Source organism: Passer domesticus, chromosome 2 (genome assembly GCF_036417665.1).
Source record: "Passer domesticus isolate bPasDom1 chromosome 2, bPasDom1.hap1, whole genome shotgun sequence".
In the NCBI taxonomy this organism is placed as follows: Eukaryota; Metazoa; Chordata; class Aves; order Passeriformes; family Passeridae; genus Passer; species Passer domesticus.
The window spans coordinates 72,065,527-72,089,905 of NC_087475.1; the positions used below are offsets into that span (position 1 = coordinate 72,065,527).

A 24,379-nucleotide genomic window follows, 5' to 3' on the forward strand; every position below is an offset into this window, starting at 1 on the left:
TCTGTTCCTCTCCCAATACCTTTTGCAACAGCAACTAATTTGCAACGAGTTGGTCTATCACATTGTTTTAAATTAATTTTTTAAAAAATGAGTGACAACCATTGAGATGCATCATTGACCAAACCTAAAAGGATGCCTAATTTGCTGCTGCCTGCACCTGCCTTTCATGTTGATGAATACTGCAGATGTGTCACTTTCACTACCACGGACCTTTATTCATATTCACAATTCAGCTGGACCACACCCCTGCCTGAAGTCATCTCAATGCCTACCAAAATGCAGCTCCAAACATGATTCAGTGGCAAGTGCTGTGTGAAAAAGTTTAATGCACATTGACTTGCCAGGGGCCCACGCTTGGCAGCAAAACATTTGCACATCCATTATAATTTTAAAAGTGGTTTTGGGGAGAAGAGACAATAATAGGGTTTATTTGAGGGCTCACCAGGGACAGAATATTTTTCTAAATAATTCTGAATATTTAGTCAATGTCTCTTTCCCCCTCCTAGTTCTAATTCTATTATTTTCTTTTGTTATTTTTTTCTAACTTACTCTATTAAAAGACCAACACGTGTAACTCCAATCTTTCAAACACAGGCACATATAAGTGCAAAGATGAGACTACGAGGCAGGATTTTGCAAATACCATTACTTTAAACACCTTCATAGGTAAAAGAACCATTAATCCAGCATTACACACTTGGGTGGATAAGCTAGGAGCAGACTCTGCTCTCTGCTGGATCTTACTATTCCTCTTCTTATTCCCAATACAGATATTGTGTGTGGGGGAAAAAAAATAAATAAATTTCGTAGCCAGGTGCTTCATTTTATGCGTGCAAGTTTGACGGAATGGCTTTCACAAGATGCCAGCGGCTGCTGAGAGTGATGCGCGCCCGGGTCCAGCGCAGCCCGGCCGGCAGCTCCGGCTGGCGGGGCTGCGGGGACCTCTCGTGGTGGCAAAGGAGGGAGCAGCCCTCGCTCCCTCCGCTCCCGGACACCCGCAGCAAAGCTGCCCTCGCCAGGGAAGCCGACTGGAAGTGAAAAAGGGAAAGCAAGCGGAAATTAATGAGAAGAAATTAAACAGCGCTGTGACCGCAAGACGTTGAGGTGCTGGAGGGTGTCCAAAGCAAAGCAGCAAAATTGGTGCAGTGTCTGGGACATAGCTCCCGTGAAGAGCAGTGAGGGAACTGGGTTCCTTAGCCTGGAGAAAGGAAGAATCATGGGGGAGACTTGTCCCTCTCTACAGCTCCCTGAAAGGAGGATCTAGCCACGTGGGAGTTGATTTCTTCTCCGAAGTAACAAGTGACAGGATGAGAGGAAATGGCCTCAAGTTGCATCAGGGAAGGTTTACTCTGGATATTAGGAAAAATTTCTTCACTGGAAGGGTGGTCACATTGGAAGAGACTGGCCAGAGGTATGGTGAAATTGCCTCCTCTAGAAGTGTTCAAATTTGTGGATGTGGCACTTAGGCACACCTTGTTTTGGTGAACTTGGCAGTGCTTGGCTAGACCTTGGACACAATGATTTTTTCCAATCTAACAATTTCATGATTCTGTGATTGTCATACAATCATAGAATGGTTTGGGTTGGAAGGTATCTTAATGTTCATGTCATTCCAAGCCCTCTGTCATGAGGAGAGACAGGCTGGTCAAAGCCTCATCCAACCTGGCCTTGAACATATCCAGGGATGGGCAACAGCTCCTCTATGAAACCTGTTCCATTGTCTCACCAATGGAAGAATTTCTCCTTAACTCTAATGTAGAACAACTCTGTTTCAGTTTATAACCATTTGCTCTTGTTCTATCACTACACTCCTGGATAAACAGTCCCTCCTTGTCTTTCCTGTAGATTCCTCCTTTCCTTGAAGGCGCCTCTAAGGTCTAGACTAAGGTCTAAGGTCTAAGACTTCTCTTCTCTAGACTGAACAACCCCAACTCTCTCCACCTGTCTTCGCAGGAGAGGTGCTCCAGCCCTTTAATCATCTTCACAGACCTCCTCTGGACTTGCACCAACAGGTCCATGCTCTTCTCATCCTGGGAGACACAGACATGGACACAGCAGTTAATGTAGGGTTTTATGAGAAAGGAGTAGAAGGGCAGAATCATCTCCCTTGAACACTTCTTCTGATGCAGCCGAGGGAATCATTGGCTTTCTATGACTATGATTCTACGTCTATCATTCTAGGATTATTACTCAATGCCAGTGCTGATGCAAACATGAGCACCTGCCTATATTTTAAAAACATATACCATGAAAGTTCACAGTTTTATGAATAATTAGTGCCTATGTTCATTGTGCAGATGTAATTTTCAGTCCTTTCAGTGACACACAGTCCCAACACAAGAGTTTTATCATCCCAGTTGGACATGTTTTCATCCTTCCTCCAGCAGTAATGCTGCAAATTTTTATCTACTCTTGTAGTTTTGTGGAATAAAATAAATGTCGATGTATGCTTATATAATTCAATATTTATTTTTTGAATGCATTCTGGATTTTTTAAAATCAAAAATACCTAAACAATGAGTTTGAAGAAAATTGAAAGTTCTAGTTTAATAAAAAAATTATGAACAGTGAATTTGGTCTGGGAATAAAACTCTTTAGCCATGACCCAAACTACGCATGAGACAAACTGAGAAGAGAATCAGACACAAATGTAAACTCACATACTGCTCACAAGTGGGATTTTTATTACATTCTGAAGTGTCTAATGGAAATTTACCTACATGTGTGACTTCAAGGCAAAGTCCAGATTCCCATTTAAGCTTCTTAATGGAGAGATAAAGGGGCTCTCATCAATTATTTTTTACCTGTTTACACATATGAAAGTAAGATAAAGGTGCAATGTTTTGTTTATTTGTTTATTTGTTCAGGATTTTTTAACCAAGAACTACTGTAAGGAGGGATGAATAAGCTTCTCCCACTCAGTGACCCAAGAAATCAGCTTCAGCCAATTTGCTGAAGGGCAGCTGCAGTGCTGAGATTGGACATCAGGCAGCTACAAGATAAGGTACAGCAAGAGGTGGCTCTGCACATGCTTCCAGGATAGAAGTGGAGCTGGAGCTGTTGCTCTGATGTCCGCCCAGGATTTTAATGGGCTGGAGGGAGACATTTTCAAGAGGATGGATTCAAAGAATCATGGGATGACAGGACTTTAATATAAGCAAGGGGGACCACAGGAGGTCTCTTTTCCTCCCAGCAGAGTCAGCTCTGAGGTCAGACCATGTTGATAAGGGCTTTATTCAGTCAGGGCTTGAAAAATCTCAAAGATGGAGAGTACATCACCCCTTTGGACACCAAAACATCAAAGAGAAAGCAAAATAAAACCCATACACCAAAAATCTATGTATGAAAGTGAAAAGAGTTGCTCATCACCCACTGATCAATGCACAGTCAAGTCCCTGAGCCTCCCTGCCAGCCTCCATTCATCATTTTATTGCTGAGCATGATGCCATATGATCTGGAATATTCCTTTGGCCAGTTGAAGTCAGATATCCTGGCTGTGTCCCTTCCCAACTCCACGTGCACCCTCAACCTCCTTGATGGTGGTGTGGGGTGAGAGGAATAAAAGACCTTTACCCTGTGCAAGACCTGCTCAGCAGTAAGGAGAGCATCTCTGTGGTTTCAACACTGTTTCCATCACAAGTCCAAAACACAGCCCCTACTTCTTCACATCTACTGTGAAGAAAATGGACTCTGTTCCAGCCCAAACCAGCACACCATTTTAAACTTTTATTCTTTCAAAGTGTATCTGCTGGCTCCCATCTTCCTGTCCTTCATTGCTGTGAAGAATCCGGCTCCCCCTCAGTGACCTCCCTGTTGGCACCAGGAGCAGTTAGGACTCCTCAAGCCATCTTGGCTCAGGCTGAGCAATCCCACTCCACCAACACTTCCTTATAGGGCCAGTGCTCCATCTGCCACCAAAGGGGTGCCTCTGCTAAACTTGATCCAGTTCTAGTCAATGCTTCTCCTGTATTTGGGGCCTGGCAGTAATATAGTAACTGCAGAGTAGAGGGGAATAATCTCATTCTTTGGTCTCTGGCTCTGCCCCAGCACAATATCTGTTGGTCTTCTTTGGTGCCAGGGCACTGCTGGCTCATGCTCATCTTGCTTCTCCACAGACTCGCCACTAGTCAGGAAGGATCAGCCTGCAGAGGTGCCAGAGCCTCTTCCTTTCCAGGAGCAAGGCTTTGCACTTTTCCTTGAATTTCACAATGGACCAGTCTTCCATCCTGTCTACATGTTTCTGAATGGCTTGTACTCAAGTGTATTCACTAATTTCCCGCCAAATTGGTGTCATCTGCAAAATTTTATTCCATGTAGATCCATGCATATAGGCAAATGATATGGCTACATGATTTTTTTGTAGACCACCATCTGCTCACTCCTTTCCTGATCCAAGTTTTTATGTGGCATCCCGCCTAAATTAATATACATTGCCTTTCAGGAGAGTTTAATAGCTTGGGATCAAGCTTATGCTAATCACAGCTAAACAGTCAGTATTTGCTCTGTTTTAGTGTCCTGGATTCTCAGAAGCCATAACTCCACTGTGAAGGCTCTGAATTGATGGATGCAGGGATGCGGTTCATTTGCCATAGTCTCCAGTTTTGCCCCCTAAGATCCTATGCACCATTTAAGGTCTTGCTAGCCAGCTGTCATTGCCAAACCATTCCTGCAGAATGCACAAAAAAGCAAACAAAATTTGTTTTGACAAAGATACCAGGGAAAAAATCTACACTCTTGTGCCACCGTTGTAGCAGGTTTACAGAGTTCACAGATTCAGGGTGGCTCAGACAGGGGCAAGCTGCCCCATTCCTCTTGCAGGTGACTAAAAGCCTTGCGAGTATCAGCACTGTTAAAGCAGTTCAGTTTCTCTTGCCAGCAGACTCTTGGTGCCACTAGCCCTGAACGGTGCAGAGGCTCTATTTTCTCTAGGCTTACCATAGAGGTGCCAAGTCCCTCAGGGACGGCACCTGGGAGAGCCAGGTGTGTAACCCAGAGCTCTGACCAAATGTCCCTGTACTGACAGTGCTGACCTTGTGCCCCATGGGTTTCAGTTCCATGCCCATGTTCCAGTTCCAGTGACTCACTGGAACAATTCTCACAGAATCACAGAATTGTTTGTGTTGGAAGGGACTTTAAAGATCATTCAGTTCTGACACCTCTGCTGTGGGCAGGGACACCTTCCGCTAGACCAACCGGTCTTGAAGAACACTTCTGAGGACAGGGCATCCACAGCTTCTCTGGGCAACCTGTTCCAGTGTCTCACCACTGCCATAGCAGATATTCCTCCCAATATCTAACCTAAACCTGCCCTCTTTCAGTTTAAAATCACTGGCCTTTGTTCTGTCACTACATGCCCTTGGAAGGTAAAAGGCAGAGCTGCTTATCAACAAGTTTGTGAAAGCTGATTTAGGAAGGTTGTTTGGGAGGGAAATACTTCTTAGCTTTGTGCTCAAGGATAAATTTTGCTTAAAAAATTGTGAAATGTGGAACAGACACAAAAAAAAAAGAAACAAAAAGCATTAAAAAATGAGAGAAGTGTTTCTGAATAACAAATTAGTACTGTCCAGTAGGTTGAAAAATATATTCTGCTTCCTGGCTAGCCATGGCTTTTGCTGGTGATCAGTCATATTTTTTCCCCTTCTTTTGATAAACAAATTAAGCAGGTTTAATCTCTTTATTTTAAGGTGAGTATTGTTTCTCTAACTGTATTGCTGGGGCTTCTCTCAATCTGTTCTTCATGTCTTCATGGCATCCTCCTTAACTGGGACTAAATCAGAACTGGACAGAATCTTGTAATTAGCTCTCACTCATTAGTAACTAATGATTTTCTGTAGATCACACTTTTCTTCTTCATGGGTTCACTATGCCAGAAGATAATGGTTACGACAACTTTATAATAATTATTAAGATTATCAAATTGGTTTCTAGTTTTTGAAAAGAAACATATGTATAAATAAATACATAAAATTTCCTTTATATTTATTTACCTACTGAATATACACATAAAATATTACGTGTCTGTATTTTGTATAGTATTTTTGCTATTACTACAATAATTAATAATATTTTCTCTGACTGCTGGATGGAGTCAGAGTGCAGAGTGTTGACACTGCAGTCTGACTCATGCTGCCCCTCATTTCACACAGCCTGCTCTTCTGTCCTGTCTTGTCCAGTGTACAAGAAAGACTAGAGATCCTTAAAATGTTTTCCAAAGCTTTACTTACATCCATTGGGGGTCTGCAAATGGTTATGGATGGGTCTTCATCCTTCTGTCCTAAATGTCTTTGGTATTTGAATTGTAGAAAATAATGTGTTAAGCATGTTTGAACACAGTGGCTCATGCTAGCTCATGCTTACCTTACAGTCCCTGTGATATCATGTTGAAGAAGGTATTAGTTACCAGTGCTAATGTGAAACATGTTCTCATTTAGGAGAGATTAATTAACAAATAAACAGAGACTGGAAGTGACACAGCTCTGAGCTGATCGCTGATGAGCAACCTGCAAAAGGGCAAAACTAATTCTACCTAGTTTTTCAAACTCTTCCATGGTAAACAAAACACATACACCCATCACAGAAAAAGCTGATTCAGTTATTTGTATCTTTGTTCACCACGATAAAGCACAGGAAAATCTCCATGCTGGCATCCTTCCAGACGGAAACTACATAGAGTTGCTGCCTTGGAGTGAAATATACGTAGAACAGTAGGGAAAATGAAGAATAACAAATTGCCAGGGCCTAGACATTTAAAAAAATTACTTAATTTAACAACTCATAAAGGAAATACCGGAATGGCTGTTCATGCTTGTAACTTCTCCTTCAAAACCCTTTGCTTCTTACAGTGCTGGAAAGCGACTGATGGGACCATTTTTCAAAAAGGGTTCCAACAGGGATCTGAGGAACTATGGACTGGTATGTTCATTATCTCTACAGGACACTTCCACAAGATTTATAATAAAGACTAAAATTAGAGAACACATGAATAACTATGACACTGTGAGAAAGCATGAATTTTGTGAGTGTAATTCACACCTCACATACTTACTTCAACTGAGAGGAGCAGCATAAAGGGGTACAGGAAATCCTGTCTACCTAGGGTTCCAGAGGCATTTGAGTCCACTGCTGATAGTTTTTTAGGTCACAGAATAAGACTGCATAGCTATTTGGAGAGTTGATTAGATAATAGAAAATTCAGAGTTGCAGTAAATGGTCAATATATATATATGACTGTATAGAGAGTACAGAGAGTGTATATAGATATACATATATACAAATGCTACACAGGTCCCAGGATGCACTGTAGGTGCAATTCTGAGTTGAACACTGATGGCCCGAGTGCTACAGCCCAACAGGCTGCTGTGACTTGGCTCCAGCCTTCTGTAGGTATCGGCTTCTACAAAGGTGATTCTTCATGGCCCCTCTTTTCCTGGACAGCCTAAGCCAAGGTCTCTGCCATGACATTTTTGCCCCAATGTTGAATTTTGCCCCTCATTGGTGTTGCTAGCATTCATCATAGAAAAAGCTCATCTCCTGAATCTGAACACTTGATGTCAAAGCCAACTCTCTCCATGGACCCATCCATATGTTCTGCACCCGCCTTGGGATGCAGAGAGGGCTGCAGTGCACTGCAGTGGTTAATGCACCCACTGCCCTGGGCAAATGGGGTCAGTCAGGCTGCACGGCTCTGGCTGCGTGCCATGGACTGACTGAGCTGGCATTTAAGTTTTAGTCAGAGGGTGAAAAAATGTCATCACTGTTTTAACTTCTCTGCTTGGAATTCCTACTTGATAATCCAGCCTTTTCATGACTCCTCCTCCACAGACAATATGTTAGATCTTCCATTATCATGGTGGTCCAAACAAACAAATATTTTTTTCTTATGATTACAAAAATATTAGAAATATGCATATGTATATTTCTATGAGATAAAGTATAGATAAAGAAAAAACATCATGTCAAGCTAATATGAGTTTAAATTAATTCTCAAAGGCCTATAAAATTCCACACCATCGGTGCTAACACTAATAGCTAGGACTGGCAACATACTAATCACTTTGGCTGTAGAAGACCAGGCTGGTATTTTAATCACACAAACGCTAATTGCCTGGCCTTGCTGGCATTAAAATTGTTATGGCATTAATAGTCTGGGCAAGACGGTATTTTAATCATCCTGGATCACAGCCTAGAAATGTTAATTTACAACATTTTTGTCTTTTTATCTAGGTTAACAAGAGGTCTACCACAGATATGATTGGTTACAAAATGCAGAAATCACAAATTCGACCTAAAACAGAAGAAAATCAGGTGTCTTGGCACTACAGTACTGGAGAATTTTCAGTTAGGTCACCTCTTCCTGATATTTCGTCTTTTTAAAAAACTTTTTCCTTGCAGCAGCTTTAAACCACATCTGAGTCACTTAATGAAACAGGTTGTGCTGAAGAGTTGTTGTTCCACATATTACAGTGATCTTACTACAAGATCCAGCTAATACAGTTCCATATATTTGACCTTAGATGATTAAACCCCTGTCACTATTGTTGACAATTAAAAAAATTATTTCAGGTTTTCAACAATTCAGGATATCTTCAAGTGTCACTGATTAGTTATCTGTTATACATTCACCAACTTCAAAGACTCCACTTAATCTTTGCCATTACATAGTGCAGGTCTCTTATACATGGATTTTGTAGGAAGGTTTTATGGCTAAATTTCATTTTTATTCCCTTTAATTGGAGGCTGGCTAGGCTGGGGGCTGGGGAGAAGAATTAAACAGAAAATTGTCAGTCCTCCTCCTATGGTTGAGGAGCGTGATCTTGCAATGCCTTGGAAAATTCAATAAAATTGTAGAGGAAATAGAGCTCACTATAAAAAAGAATTTTTATTAAGATTTTTAATTTTGTTTGTTATTTCTCACAGTGGTTGAGTCAGCCAGCTCTTACGAGATTTTCCACAGTTAAAGCGGTCAGAGCGCTCTTGTACTCAGAACTGGGTCTGTATCCTAGATGCAATACACTGCCACTTGAGGATGATTTCAGGTCCTCTCATTACAGGGGTGGCTGTGGGCTGCATCCGGATGATGAAACCACTTGCTTGTACTGGAATGTGACAGTGGCCCTGGATGTGGCAGGATGAGTGAGGTGTTTTTGGCTGCTTCCAACCCAGCGCTGCCCAGTGGAAATCCAGGCCACAGTGAATGCCCAAGAGGCATCAGGGGATGTGACTTTGTGCCTCTCCCTACGTGGACAACATAGAGAAGCTGCTGATGCTGAGGGTGCTGTGTGACGGTAGGTATCCCATTCGAGGAGGAGGGAAGTGAAATTGAAGAGGAAGAGAAATAAGAAAAATGTTTCTGACTGAAAGAGGAGGCAGGTGAACTTTACAAGGTATTAGCTTTGCAGGCCACCAATTTGAGTAGCTGCCTGGCTGCACTTCAGCACCAATAAAAGTCATACCAAACTCAGCAGCAGCAGAAATGAACTTTCTAATTTTACTTGCTTTTCACAGCTGGGATGCTGAATGCATCAACCAAATACTTATTTTTGCCTTTGTTTTAAAATGTCCCTGGAGGGAAAATTTGCCCTTCACCTGCTTCCCACGTGGGAAGCCAGGCTGCTTTTTCAGGCTCAGTTTTCAGACACAGGGCTGCCCTCAGCTGACATTCTTCTATAAGAAGATTGCTAATAATGCTAGTCGTTCATAATCTATTTTCACTCTAGGAATGGAATTTCAAAGAGGGCTCTTTATGCCTGCTGTTTAAAAAGGATTTGAGCACTTTGGGAGAGAGTGCTTTTAAAGCACTTTTATTTTGACGTTCTCTCCCCCATTGCCTCCTATCCTTGCAATGCTCCCTGTGTCATCTGTGGCTTCAGTCCCACCCTCTATATGGATTTTTTCCTGCATTCAGAATGTGACATTGATAAACAGGGCTGATGCCATGCTGCTGGCCTCTGTGGCCAGCGTGGCCACGGGCAGTCGCAGCTGACACACGTGCCCTGCTCAGGAAGGTCGTTCTCCGAGTGCCACTGCATTGGGGCCAGTCCTTCTGGCAGTGAAGCTTAAGAGCAACACGACAGCTGTGTGAGATCATTGTGCTGCAGGAGCTTATCCAGTGGGGCAATGTTTTGGAGGCTGGCACTATGTGTTTTCCTGGCTAAACATTCTGCTCTGCCTGGTTACAATGCCCTTTTGTTTACTTGAACTCAGACAAGATTTCTTGCTGTTTCTGTGGTTAAAGCTGAGATGTGATGACCAGAAAAATGTGTTTTCCTTGATCCCTATGCAACAAAAAGCAATATTGTAGGGACAGTGCTGTTGCTTACTTCCTCAGTTCCTCTTGATCAGGAATTCCAAATATAAGATGTTGTCCTCTTCTGGTAAACTGCTTCTGATAACACAAATAATTTCACTTACTATCAGATGTAATTTAATATGGAACAGACTTCTTTTCTTTGGAGGAGTAATATTTTCTTTTATACAATGCAGCAGTAGCCTCTTAGTATTTGCAATGTTATTTTAACCTTCAACATGACAGAAGCCAGCCTCAGCTCCTTGGCAGGAAAATGGGTTTTTCTAACCAAAAGCAGCAGAGGTGTAGTAAAGTCCAGGAGTTGTCTAAGGAGGAGTTCTCTGTCTGTACAAAGATGAATTTCCAATTTGTGGGGATTTTTTCTGCCTCTGCTGACATTACCCTGTAGAGCAGCTATTTCTAGTCCATCACCTGTGCAGCTCAGGACTGCAGAGGGAAAAGAGAGCTCCAGACTCAGGAGAAATCCCTAATCTCATCTTTTCAGCCAGTCCTGAAGCTCTTGTAAAGTTCTGTGTTAGTTTGGCATTTTAAAAGCAGACTGACAGGTTGGAATAATGTGTTTCTGGCAGTAGGCTACCAGATCAAGGGGAGGGACAGAATTCTACGTTTGCATGTGGAATTCAAAGAAGCACAACTGGCGAGATTAGAAGGGCTCTCAAAGGGAAAGTTTCTTGGTTTTCCTGGAGGACAACCTGACAAGTTAACATGAGTGACCAAGGGGAGAGAATGAAAAATCTTAGAAATGCTTCAAATGCTGACATGTGCTTTATGCAGTTGATCACATGAATAGGAATGTGAATGTAAAATTAATAAGGAGATGAGTTTAAAAATGTGGAAGTGCAAACAGCTACCTGTGCCAGCTTAAAAAATGAAACCAAGCTTGAGATGCAACTGGTAGCCCACAGACTTCTGACTTTTGATGTAATCAGCACCAACAAAATTGATTTAAGGAAGTCCTAAAGAGTGTGAGCATACCATGTTAGCAAAACAGAGGCAGAACAGCAAAGATATTTGCTAAAACTGCTATACAGACAGAAGTTTTAAGAGAGGACTTCTTCAAATTGTGAACATTTAAATGTAAACATTCTTTGACACAGGAGTTTAAGAGTGAAATATATAAGCAGAAAACCTATTCTTTCTATTGTATAAGCTGAAAAAAATGCAGAAAGTGAAGAAATAAAATATCAAAATGTCAAGAAAAATTTGAATTAAACAGAACCAATCACAAAATTTGAAACAGTTCAAATACGTGTTACACCATGAGTAACATCTCTTAAAATTGTATTATTTTGGCCTTCTGTCTTGGTATCCTTCCACATCTATTTGACTGGCCCATGCCTGGAGCTTAGATTGTGCTCCTAAAAGCTGAGGTTACTCAGGACCATATCTCTTTAAAAAAAACCCCACACAGACAAAGAAAGAAAAAACCCAGGCTGGGAAGGGGGAGCTAAAGCCTCTGCTGCATTGGGCTGTTTGGATACATCGGCTGCAGCAGTGGTCACGCATCCCTCCGCAGCCTGCTGACTTTGCAAAAGAGAGGGCAAAGGATCATTTTGCTGACTGCTTGTGCCAAACACAAGCAGTCAATGGAAGGAATGGCACAATGAGCAGACAAGCATGTGGAAGCAGCTTACGGAGAAATAGTTAAACGCCGAGCTTTGTCCCGGCTGATGCCGTGATGTAAGTACGAGCTCGACAGCAGATCCCGTGGTCACTGCAGTTGTTTGTGGGAGATGTTTTATGGGTATCCTGATGCTTTTAGCACTTACAGCGGGAGAAAGCATTAACTGTGACTCGTTCCATAGTGTATTTAAGCAAATAACTGTATTGTCTCTGTCTCGACAGGATTTTTGAGTGATTCACAGGCTGCAGTGTGCTGGTAGGGTGGGTGAAGAGTAGGACTGTGCACATGAGCTTATTCTCCTTTCCTGATGGCTTATCTGGGCTCTGCTCTATAGATGTGCTGGCAGATTGCTGCAGCACCACCCTCCCTGTGCAGAGGCCTCTTGCTGAATTTCAGCTCTGCCTTCAAGCACAGGGATGCACAATACATTTTTTCACACTCCTTAGAATTATTTGTTATACAAACTTACTTCATTCCAAGTGCTTTATTTTAATTTTTTCCTCATGTATGCAGTTGTAGAAAGCTTATGAAATTTCAGTGGCTCTGTGTGTTACTTTCAGGAGACTAGCTCTTAACATAGCTCTCCCAAAGAGACTGCCAAGTATGATTTATTACTCAAAGAATGTACACTTTCCTATCTTTGGGCTCTTGCTAGCTGAAGTAGATGTATATATTTTTAAATGTAAACATTTTTCTTACATAAATCCAGTGTCTTTCTCTTTGGCAAATGATTTGCTGCTTTTTATTCTGTATATGCCCTAATGATCTAGCTTTAAAAACAAGAGGAAAAAGCAGAACTGGGGCAAGTTTACCACACTGCATTTCTCAGCAATTTTTTTTGGTAATCAGACAATATTTTTTCTTGTAGCTAAAGCGACACATACCAGCAGAGTGACAAAAACACAAGTAATGAGCATTTCCTTGTTATTTCATGAGAACATTAATTTTGCTTTCATCTGTCTAGTACTGCATAAAGCTGTTGTGATTTGCTGTAAACCAGAGAATATAATCTATCTATTTGATGTCCTCTGTGGCTGCACCTTGCTGCTCAATGCAGCTGCTGCAGACACCGCCGGGAGATCTCCCTCCGCTGCCGGGGAGGTGACAGCGGGGTGATGGTGACAGCAGCCTGTGTGGGCCTGTGAAGGAGGGTGGGCAGTTGCTGCAAGGAGGAGCCTTCTTTTGTGCATCTCTTTTGGGACCTGGCAGAGCTGCAGCTCCTGATGCTGAGGGCTGCAGGGTAATGCATTTCTGCCCCACCACACCGATCACCTTGGTGGGGATGTAAGGCAGAGCTTCCCTCACACCAGGGAACCCACAGGGAAGTTTTACCATCATTGTTTTGGAAGTTGCCCTCACCTGTATTCCCAGAGGTGTAAGAGCTCTATCAGCTGTCTATTGGCAAAACAACTTCTTATTGCTTGCTATCAGAAACTGAATTATAAGAAGTTAAATTTATCCCTTAATGAGCTTATAGCAAATTACTGTTACCTAGGGGGTGCTCTGGCAGTATATGTGAATGTTGAGGCTTGGTATTGTCAGTGTTCATCCTTGTCCCTTCCTCCCCTGTGTCAGAATTGTCACCCTCTCAACACCAAGCAGAATTGCTGGTTGAAAACAGGATTTCCAAAGATTAAGAAAGTAATCATTTGCAAGAATAAAACAATATTAAAAAACCCGTCAGTCCTACATAGAAAAGTTCTGTTCACCTACTGAAAATGTGCAGGACTATTGGATAAAATAGTTTTACAGGCTGCTTACTGTTGTGTAAAGACAGTGGGAAAAAATCAGCTCCTGTGTACTTCCAGTGTTTTCAGCAGAATTTGGTGTTTCTGGGGCCCACTCAAAAACCTTTTGTTTCTCTGTCCCTGGTTCTTGATTGTTTTCCTGTTTCTTAAATGGGAGGGTTTTATAATGGGAATTTCTTTAATGGGAGTTTTTTGCCCCAAGGCAACAGGCACAGATTTATAAAGTATACTGCAGAGGACCTAAAATGCTCAGGTTTGGACACTATTTTCTTTCTATTACTGGAAGCACAGCAGCGCTTCCAGAAAAAACTGATATATCACATATCTAAAACTAGCCCATGGTCACTGACTTCAAATTTTTGGGGGCCCTTGGATCCTACTCTCAAAAGTAGAGTTTCTAAAATACTGTATTAGTTTTTATGTTAAAATATACAAAAGTGTAAGCTTTGTAAGGCAAAAGAGCATTTTATTGAAGAGTTTAAAAAGTATCTAGTTGCTCAGTATGTATCAACCCTTGGAACAACACACAGAATTGAAAATATGCATGTCAGATTTTGAAATATTTGATATTTTGAAAGACTTAGTCTTTTTTGAAAAACGTATTAATTCACTCAGCAGCATTTTTTGTTATACACACAATTATTCAGCAATTATTTCTGCCTCAGCTAAGAAATATAACAACTCATACAATTATTTGGTACAGTAGGTTTTTTCTACACATTTTTCTTCTAAATGTGTATTTAATGGATATGTTTTCACTTTAGCAGTCTTGAGCTGAGTCTTTAAATGGGATGATCTAGTTCATTAGCATTTTTTGTCTTCTTTTTGATCAGCTTAGCAGAAGATGGTCATTGTTTGAAACTTTTAGCAAGTTGTTGGTTGTGATGGAGGTACACCAGAGCTGTGAGAAAGGAAGGTTTTACATTGTCTGTGAAGATCTACATGTGTTTATGTGCAAAAAAAAATGTGCAGCCACAAAGGTCAGACTAGAAATAAATTAGCCTTAGTTGTCTTCACTAAAATTCCCTGTAGAAAATTTTTGCACCCAGGTGAACCCAAAATAAGGCATTATTTCTGATGGGTGATGATTACACGCATGAGAGGATGGGACAGGTGCTTTGATCTCTTCTGGTGACCTCACAGGAGGGCATGAATGTGCCTCAGGCCCCTCTCAGTGGTGAGGTTTGGTTTCCCTTTTCTTACAGGAGAATGTTACAGCTGGCTGCATATACCAATCACCACCTATTTCAGATATGACAGCTGGTGGAAAATAGCAAAGGTCAGAGCTTTAGCACTCTGGTCTCCCATGAGGAAGGAAACAACAATGTTAGTATTTAAATTGCTGTTTTGTCTGGGATAGAGTTAATTTTCTTCCTGGTAGCTGGAACAGTGCTGTGTTTTGGATTTATTATGAGAATGATGTTGATAACACACTGATGTAGCTGTTGCTAAGTAGTGCTGCTCTAAATCAAGGACATTTCAGTTTCCCTTGCTCTGCCAACAAGGAGGTACCCTGGAAGCTGGGAGGCAGCACAGCAAGGACAGCTGAGCCAAACTAGCCAAGAGGATATTCCATACCATAAAATGTCATGTGCAGTATATAAACTGGTGGGAGGAGCTGGTTGCTGATGCCCAGGGATGGGCTGGGCATTGGTCAGCAACTGTGTTGTGCATCACTTGTTTCACTTGGGTTTTGTTTCTGTCTCTCTTTTTGTTGTATTCCTTTGTATGAAAATTATTATTATTATTATTATTGTTGTTGTTGTAGTTGTTGTTGTTGTTACTGCTATTGCTATTGTTATTGTTGGATAATTACCTTTTTTAACCTATTTTCATCTCAACCAGTGGGTTTCACCTTCTTTCTGATTCTCCTCCTCATCCCACTGGGGGAAGATGGGCAAGCAAAGCGTCTGTGTGGTGCTTAGATGCTTGCTGGAATTAAACCACAACAGAGTTTTAGCTTCAGTGAAGCAAAAGGATCAGCCTGTACATTTTTTCATTTAAGGAGAGGCTAATTTACTTATCTCCTTGTTAGTTATATATGGTGCAATGTGGAGTTCTGCAGAGGTAACAGCAAAGTTATTGTCAGATTTTAAATTATGTAAACTGAGATCCTGGGGAATGTGATAGTTGCTTCAGAGTGGTCTGATGCACTTTACAAGAAAACACCAACTGTTGCCAAATCCTGTCCCGTAAAATCATTCAATCTATGAAAGAAATTGCTAATGTCAGGTGTCTGGAGACCTGCTGGGAGAGAAGGGGAATTGCAGGATTGTGCCCTCAACCCTTGTTTGTGCTACCTGTACTTTCCCCATGAAATGACTCCTGTAAACCTCTGCCTTCCATCTCAAATTTCTCCCTCCATATTATTGCTTGTCCACATACCAGGACAATTCCTACACAAACTACCGCTCTGACCAACTCCCATGAAGTTTTTTGTAACAGAAGTGTCCCCAGCCTGCCCCAATCCTACGGCAACACTTTGCATTTCTCCTACTCTCCAGGCCACAGATGTACTGCTAAATAAGAGGTAGGGAACTAAATACTGCTCAAATTCTTAGCTCTCTGTGCTCAGAGGTGCAGCCAAGCTCCTGCCTGCGTGTTCTGAGCCAGGCTCTCTGTCTGGGGTAGTCCATGGGTAAGAGAGAGAGCAAGATGTGCACTGAGGATGATTTTTGCACTATAGAGTGATGTAGAGCCTCATTCCAGGTGCCAGAAATTTTCAGCTCACTACCTTCATGCTTATATTGGACTGGTGTTGGAAATGCTTCCCTGGATCTTGGCATTGGCTTGTGTTTCCCCACCCTGAGCCAATCAGGATCTCAGCCTAATGCTGTTGACACACCACAGTAAAGTAGATTTAAGAGCTGAAGAACTTAAATTGTTTAAATTGATTTCTGGATTGTTTTGGTTACTCCTGTTTTGGTACTCCTGTAAAAACATCTCTTTGACTCGTGCTTGTTTGATGTTTATGCAATGTACGTATATGGACACAGGGACATCCCTCAAACAGCAGTAGTGGTGTGGAAAGCTCATCCCTTTGGGACATACACACAATCATATACAATAATCTGTTTAGTTGTGTAGGTTAGCAAGCCCTTCTCTACCACAGAAAAATGGATTAGATATGAGATTTTTTCATATCTTCTGTGAGAGATCCATAAAGATGGATTTATTGCAGTTTCTCATTAGCTGTGACAAGGATGATGTCAGATAAGTTGTGCATGCCCTGTCTTATAAATAATAAATGAGAAGGACCCTGTCTCCTCTTCAGCTAATGGATTAATGTCATAGCTGGATGGAAAAGCCACCAGCTTAATTTGTGGAACATAATGGAGCAACAAAATTGCTTAGACTCCCTTAAGTGAATTTATCCCAGGGCCTCCTGCTTGACCCTTTATCTTGATCTTCATTATCTCTCTCATCATGTTGTAAAATCCAAGTAACAATGAAGTCTTACAGTTTTCTAAAAAAATGCCAAAAATAATAGAACAAATTGCACTGTTTTTTTGGTCAACCTCAACTCTATAATACAAAAATCTTCCACATACCCTTTCAGCATGGCTTTATTTATTAATTATTAGCATAGCAACTGCAATCTAAAGTGTGCTTCTCATTTCTTTCTCTTTATTGTAGTGCTTGCAGAAAGAGCTTTGTTGTTATAAGCTTATCATTAATCATAATTTTCACTAATAAGATGCAGTTTAATCAAGTAGTTCAAAACACTCTGCATACACTCATGAATGCAGCTTTATTTATTTATGCAGCACCTGATGCTTAATATAGCTCTCTATGAATAATATTATGGCTGTTTGATGTATTGAAAAGTCCTTGTTCAGACCCTCAGTCGTTTTCTTTCAGTGTTAGGACACCTTTTTAGCATTTTTGATTGGGGGGAAGAAAAAAGGGCATTAAAATGTCCCTCTAGAAAGTACTATGTAGAACTGGGTATGTTGTGAAGCAATGGAAGAGAAGGATGTGGTGTCAAATCATGGGCACAGCAAATCTTGGCAGAGTTTTAAAGATGTTTTCCAACAACAGTTGCTGTCATGATGGCACCTGCTACATAAACAGGTGACATTTCAGTGCTTTTCACACTTTGCAGCATCTGTAAATGACTTGGGTAGTCTCAGCTTTTAAAATATTTCCTCTTCACTGTCTTGGTATGCTGTATCAAAGCAGATCTGTGTTCATCTCCTTGCTGCTGCAACATTTGGCATTCCTAGCTGAAAGTTTTCAGCATAATATGTCCCAGTTTAGAGATAAGCCCCCCCACTTATGAAGTAGAACTTAATACAGATGGATTGCCTTCTTAAAAGCATACTAGTCATAGACAGAAAATGCCATGCCATTTGTCATCAGTTGTGGCTGACAAATGACATAAAGAAAAAACCACTTCTGGTCATGTCTGTCAAACCTTATCCATACTTGTATAAGTACAAAATGATCATTAAAATATCTTCCTGATTTTTTTATTTAAAAAATTGGAGGAAATGAAGAGAAAAAGAATCTTAAAAAAAATTAACATCAGTAGCTGAACAAAAAATAAAAAATTACCCATGCAACAAACACTTCAGAAGAATTTATCTGTTGGTCTGAATATCCTTTGCCAGGTATATGAACACAACTCATCAGAGCTGTTCTCACTCGTGTCTGTTTCTGACACAGCTCCTTGTCCTTTGCAGGGAAATTTGGCCATGTGGAATTGTTTTGGAGAAAGACTATAGTCTGCAAAATATTTCCCACTTCTTACTCATGGACCTGCATTTCTCCTTAACACCAGTCATGGACACATGCTAAGTCTGTGCTAGGAACTTTGTGCTAAAGCAGTACGATTTTTACACAATGTAAAGTCATTATTTCAGGTCTTTTGACCTAAAACAAACCCTCTTTCTTTAAAGTTCCTGCAAATCTCTCAAGATCACTGGTATGTCAGAGGGGGCACAGAGACCTGGGAGCAGGGCTATGCACCACATGCACGGCCCAGATCTAGTCTGGTTCTGACTTTGGGCATGCTGTGTATCTGATATGCCAGTTTGTGCACCCAGGACTGGGTAATGACAGGCACATGTACAAACCACGGGAGATGTACATGTACAAACCTGGGCTGGAGAGCAGCCCAGCAGAGAGGGATCTGGGGTTCATGGTGGGAAGCAGCGCAGTGGGAGTCAGCAGCGAGCCCTGGCAGCCAGGAGGGCAAAGCCCATCCCAGGGGGATGGTGCATCAAACAGCATCAGCAGCTGGGCAAAAAAGGGAGTATGGGTACACTTTTCCATAGGTCTGGATCAGACTGACCCAAAGTAATGTTTTGTTTTCTCTCCTCTCTGCACAGGTCTGGTCTATTTGTTCAGGTGGCTGTGATGTATCTGTAGGTTCTGAATTATGGGATTCCTTCGAATAGTTGCAGATTGGGGGCCTTTATTCTAGATTTGATACTACAGTGCTACTGTAACAAGCAAACAGTTGTTACAAAATATTTTGCTCCCTGGCCTAAGTCAAAGAGTCCTGCGGTAAATCTGGGTGCAAGAAAAAACTGATGTGACTTGCTCTTCTACCTGTAGCTGAACAATCTTGTGGTATGCTTGGGTGAAAGCAAACAGAACAAAATCACCAATAACAACACTGAAATTCTCTGCCAGCTGACTGAACAACAGTGAGTTTCTGTTTCAGGAGAGCACACTAAGGCATTTTGTCCTTAATGTATCCATTAATTTTTGGTTTATAGCCTACATTTAGCAGATCTGACATGCATGAGTGCACTACTCACGATGCACAAAGGATCTGCAACTGCCCAGAACAATTTTTCCCAGTATATATACTAATCTCTGATTCATTAAAAATATTTCCTACAAAAATGGAAGTTTCAGAAATTATACAATTACTTCCAATTAGAGTGAATTAACTTTAATTCCTACCTCAATTAGGGAATCTCAATTTCTGAACTTTTTTTTCCTACTAGCCATATCATCTTGGTTCCCATGTTGAATGCTAAAAATATCAGGCAATGCTACTTGCCTTTGCTGCCTTGCTCTATAACAATTTGCAAATGAGGTTTTCTAAGTAAAAATATCATTTCTCAAATTGTACCCAGGAATCATTTGGAAGCTATTGCAGGGTAGGAGATACATTGTTCAGTGAACAAGTGTACTGCACACAGTCTGCAGTCCAAAACTGCCATCGTCACAAGATGAATCAGAGCTCAGTTTTGTCAGAGGTATTTCTGTCAGCAATACATGTTGTCTCACCTGGAGATCCCTCAAACTGGGGCTGTATGCATATCTCATCCCTCCCAAAGGACAGACTGACTTGGCAGGCTCATGATGTCATCAAGATTACCTCATCATAAGGTTTACAGTAACCCAGTGTAAAGAAAGGTTCTTCACAAGAATAACTGAGGCCACAAGAAGTATTAGGAAAAGGTTTGCCTTCATAAATGTTCCTTTGAGAATTGTTAGTATTTTCCCCTCCATGAAAGTATTGTAACTGTAGACTTGAAATTCTCTCGTCAGGCTTTTGTCTGTCAAATGAAGATTTCTGAGCTGTAGTCTAAGAATTTCCATCTAACACAAACTTTACAAATGAGATACTGCAAAACACATTCATACAATCAGTCAATCAATCAATCAATCACATTTATGTATAGCTGATACAGGCTAGTGCTTTGTGGCTATCAATCTTTCCTGAATTCAAATAACTGTAAGCAAAAGCAAACCACAACACTCTTATCATCAGGCATACTTTTTTCCTGGACATCTGTGCTGCAAAGTGACCAAAGGGGTAGATGCTAGGCCAGAGAAAGCAATAAGGTGACCTCTCATATTGACAGCATTCAGGGAAAAATAATGTCTAAGTCAAACTTCAATTCAATTCATTTTCTTCATTAAAAATATTTTTTTTCAAGATCTGAAACCATCTACCTTTCATTGAAATGTTGAAGTTACATCAGTAACAATGTTTGGACATAGCTAAACTCTTCACTTAAGGGTTAAAGCAAAAATAATTTTAGACACAATGTGTGAAAGGATAATTTCCATACATGTGTATTACTTGTTATAATTACTTGGAGTTTGATTTAGTAAGTAAGAAAATTTACTAAGTGTATTTTTTCTTGTTTTAAACATTTTTATGTAAACAAAGAGCAATTTGTGTACATCTAAACCAAGTAAATCAAGTATTTTTATTTTGTATTGTTCAGTATACCTAAGCCTGAACTGCCTGTTAGCTTAACTAACTGTGAAGGAGGCAATGCATAAAGAATTTGGATACCAAGATTAGGTATTCAGCATTTAGGGCATAACTGACCTTATAGTATATAATTAAAATTCTAAATTCATCTTTGGAATAAGTTCAGTTATTTTTCCAATTTAAGTGCTTATCTGCAAAGTGTACTTCAGATGCACTGTGAGACTTCATGGATCTGTTATAATGGTTTTCGGTGTACAGCACAGTACAGTGCCCTTAAGCAACCAAGAAGGGTATTTGGTTTTCCTGATATTTCAGCCACTAATAATGTTGCAAAACAGTAATTAAGGTGTGAATTTTCCAGGTTAATCTTGAAGAAAAGTGCCTGAAGGAGATTTATTTTAGCTAAATCCAAATAAAATCTAAATAAAAAAAATAGAGAGAAGGAAATCTGCAAAAGTACTCAGTTCCCTTCCTTCCTGTGGAATTGTATTTTCAGAGCACTTGGCCAACTACTTTTCCTTCCAGCCCTGTATCACTTACAGAGACTGAGTTCAACAAAAACTATGTAATTATTCTGAAATTTTAGTGTTTTCTGTATAAAGACTAAGTTCCTATCCTGTCTTTCATCTGATTTCTCGTCAGGGATTTGTGAAACTGGCACCCTGTTGTTAGAAAATTCATAAACTCTTGCATTGGCCAGTCTGCACAATATAGTGTTTTGCTGTGGTGGTTGGTTCAGACACTAGAAATTAGTGTTCAGTTCAGACTTAGCTTACCCTGCTTTAGAGCAAGAAAAGCTTATCTATTAAGCTCTGTATTTCTAAAGGCATCATATTCTGCAGTCAAGTCATAATTCATACACTATTTTTTCCTCAGCTTAATAGCCCATTGTTTATATCTGTGACTGCAGTGCTCTTTAGGCTTCTGTATTGTGGTTCATAGGCAGTGTCAGTTTCCCATTTCATTGGAAAGCACATTAAAAGATTCAGAACCAACAGAAGCAGAAGTAATTCTCCTTCTGCTTGTCCTTTTTTATAGCAATCATTTCAGAGAAAAGGTCTTAAAATACCCACATTTCTGGAGAACAGCAGTGAGGTCTTAACCACATGGTTCTTTCTCCTAGTTTTGTAGGTTTGTTAAAGACTTTTCTGTCGCCCTGATTTTTTAAGATTTTCTAAGCCTTCTGATGTTTACATTCTTGTAGCAAACTTTCTCACACACTTCTGTAAATAACTTATTGTTTTGCATTATTTTATGGAGGAGGAGAAAGTTGATGGACTGTTGGTTTGTGCAGTGTCATTGGAGAGGTGGCACTTTCACCCTCCAATCCACTGTCACCTTTAGAAATTTATAAATGTTGAAGTCAGAAAATAAGCTTTCCCTTTTCTACCTTGAGAGCAGCAGTGTGTTCATGTTGGTTTTTTTTCGTGTCCTATAGTGACACTTTTCCTTCAGCTGCTATGCATTGCTGAGAAATCACTTTGAGATATTGTCATTTGGTATCTGAGTTTACTTCATCAGGATTTGATGAAAGCATTCTTTATGTATAATTCAGCCACACAGTCCCAGATGGTTACTGTGAGGTCATTTGAATACCATAGAACCAAACTTATTCATACTATTCCAAGTAATTTTTAGAATTTTCCTGATGTTGCACTAATCACACCTCTTGAGTCACCTTTTCCATAAGTGAAGTATGGCATGTTTTGTGTTAAGCACATTTACATTTTAAGAACTCTGTTACTTTTGCTCCTCTAAGAAAGAAACAGATAAAGTGGGTATGAGACCTATTTTTTGTTTCAGCTAACTTGTTCTTTTATGTCTAAGACAAATTTCCTCAACTCCACGGCTTAAAATAATGGTCAGCTGATGTATCCATGCAGCATTGAGCTGTGAAGAGATACTGGATTAATCTTGAGAACAACAGGGCTGTCAGCTCTGCTTGCTGCAGTGCTGGATTGCTAGCACTGGGCTGCTTTGGATTTTGGAGCTAGTGGCTGCTCTGTTTGCTCAGGCAACTCTGAAATCTTTTCCAGTGTGTGCTACAAATGCATCCACACTAGAGCTACTACTTAGCTACATATTGGTATGTGCTTTCACTGATTGCTGCTGGAGGCTGCCTTTCCTTTAATAATAAAGAAGTTTTCACAATTAATAGATTTCAGTGATGGTCAGATGACTGCCATGCTGTGAGGCAAAGAGCAGGACAGGGTCTTCACTCATCTTGAGGGAACTACAGAACCTTGTGGTAGGTCATAGAATCACAGAATGTTCTTGGTTGGAAGGGACCTTTAAGATCACCTAGTTTCAACCTCCTGCCATGGTTAGGGACACCTTCTACTAGACCAGGTTGCTCAGAACCTCTCTTGTAGGCTTCCTTCAGGCCACGATTAGGACACCATGAAGCCTTCCCTCTTCCAGGTTGAACAATCCCACTTCTCTCAGCCTTTCCTTGTAGGGAAGTGCACCATCCCTCTAATAATGTTGATGGTCTCCACTGTACTCATTCCATCAGGTCCATACCCTCCCTGTGCTGGGAGCCCAGAGCTGAAGCAGCCCTGCAGGTGGGCTCTGAGCAGAGCAGAGGGGCAGAATCCCCTCCCTGGCCCTGCTGCCCACCACTGGATGCAGCCCAGGACATCTTTGGCTCTCTGGGATGTGAGAGCACACTGACAGCTCATGCCATCCTAAGAGGAATAACTGCTGCTCTTCCTGGTGCTGGTGTGGCCTTGGAAAGGGTAGGCATGAGCAATACTTGCTTCAAAAACTGACTGCAGCATTTGTCCTGATTTTCATCTGTTAAATATTTTTATCCTTGTATGTATGTTTGTGATGCTTCATCAAAAAGCAACAATGCCTACTGTGCAAATGCATTGAATTCATCCCACTCTAGAAAAAGAATCACTGTTACAGCTGCAAGCACTCTCTTCTCTGTCTAAAAATCAACAAGGGTACAGCATTTTTATTGATTTTAAATGAATAGCATTAACTATATAGAATTTTTAGCATTAATATTATCAACTCTATAATTATTATGATTAAAGTATTGGCATTTTGGAATGTTTTCAGTATATTTTTAATCTTAAAATTCTGTGTGATAAAGAAGGAAAGCTCCTGTAATTCATAACAATATAAATGCAGAGCCATATATTTTGCTGATGGCACTGGTTCCTATCTGCTGATGGTGTGGACTACTTATTTCAGTTGAAGTTGCTACACCAAAATTGTCTAGACAATTAACATACTAAGGACATATCTACTTTATTTCCATCTTTAATAGCTTGCAGTCACAGTATTGTATTTCACTGCATCAGGTCTGTCTTAAATTTCTGCAGAACAGGTATCTCTGGGAAGCAAGTCTTTACATTTATGTGGTAGCTGCAGTTGTGTGATGGCCTCGAATTTAATTTGATAGAAATGTGTTTTGAACTCAGCTAGTATAAGCTGTGTGTTGAAAGGAACAATTTGTTCTTTTAGACTGTCTAAAACATAAATTAAGCATTAGCTACTGCAAT

General features: G+C 40.7%; 1 protein-coding gene across 2 annotated transcripts in view; it reads left to right on the plus strand.

Annotated features, from left to right (window-relative positions):
* Positions 1-11,771: 11,771 nt before the first annotated feature.
* Positions 11,772-24,379, plus strand: part of SACS (sacsin molecular chaperone) — a 56,766-nt gene continuing 44,158 nt past the window's right edge. For both annotated transcript variants that reach the window (XM_064409209.1, XM_064409212.1), the window contains exon 1: positions 11,772-11,986. Coding sequence is in view for 1 of the 2 variants with exons in the window: in XM_064409212.1 (XP_064265282.1) it covers positions 11,985-11,986 (2 nt within the window). In the remaining variant the exon portion in view is untranslated. The remainder of the gene's footprint in view (positions 11,987-24,379) is intronic.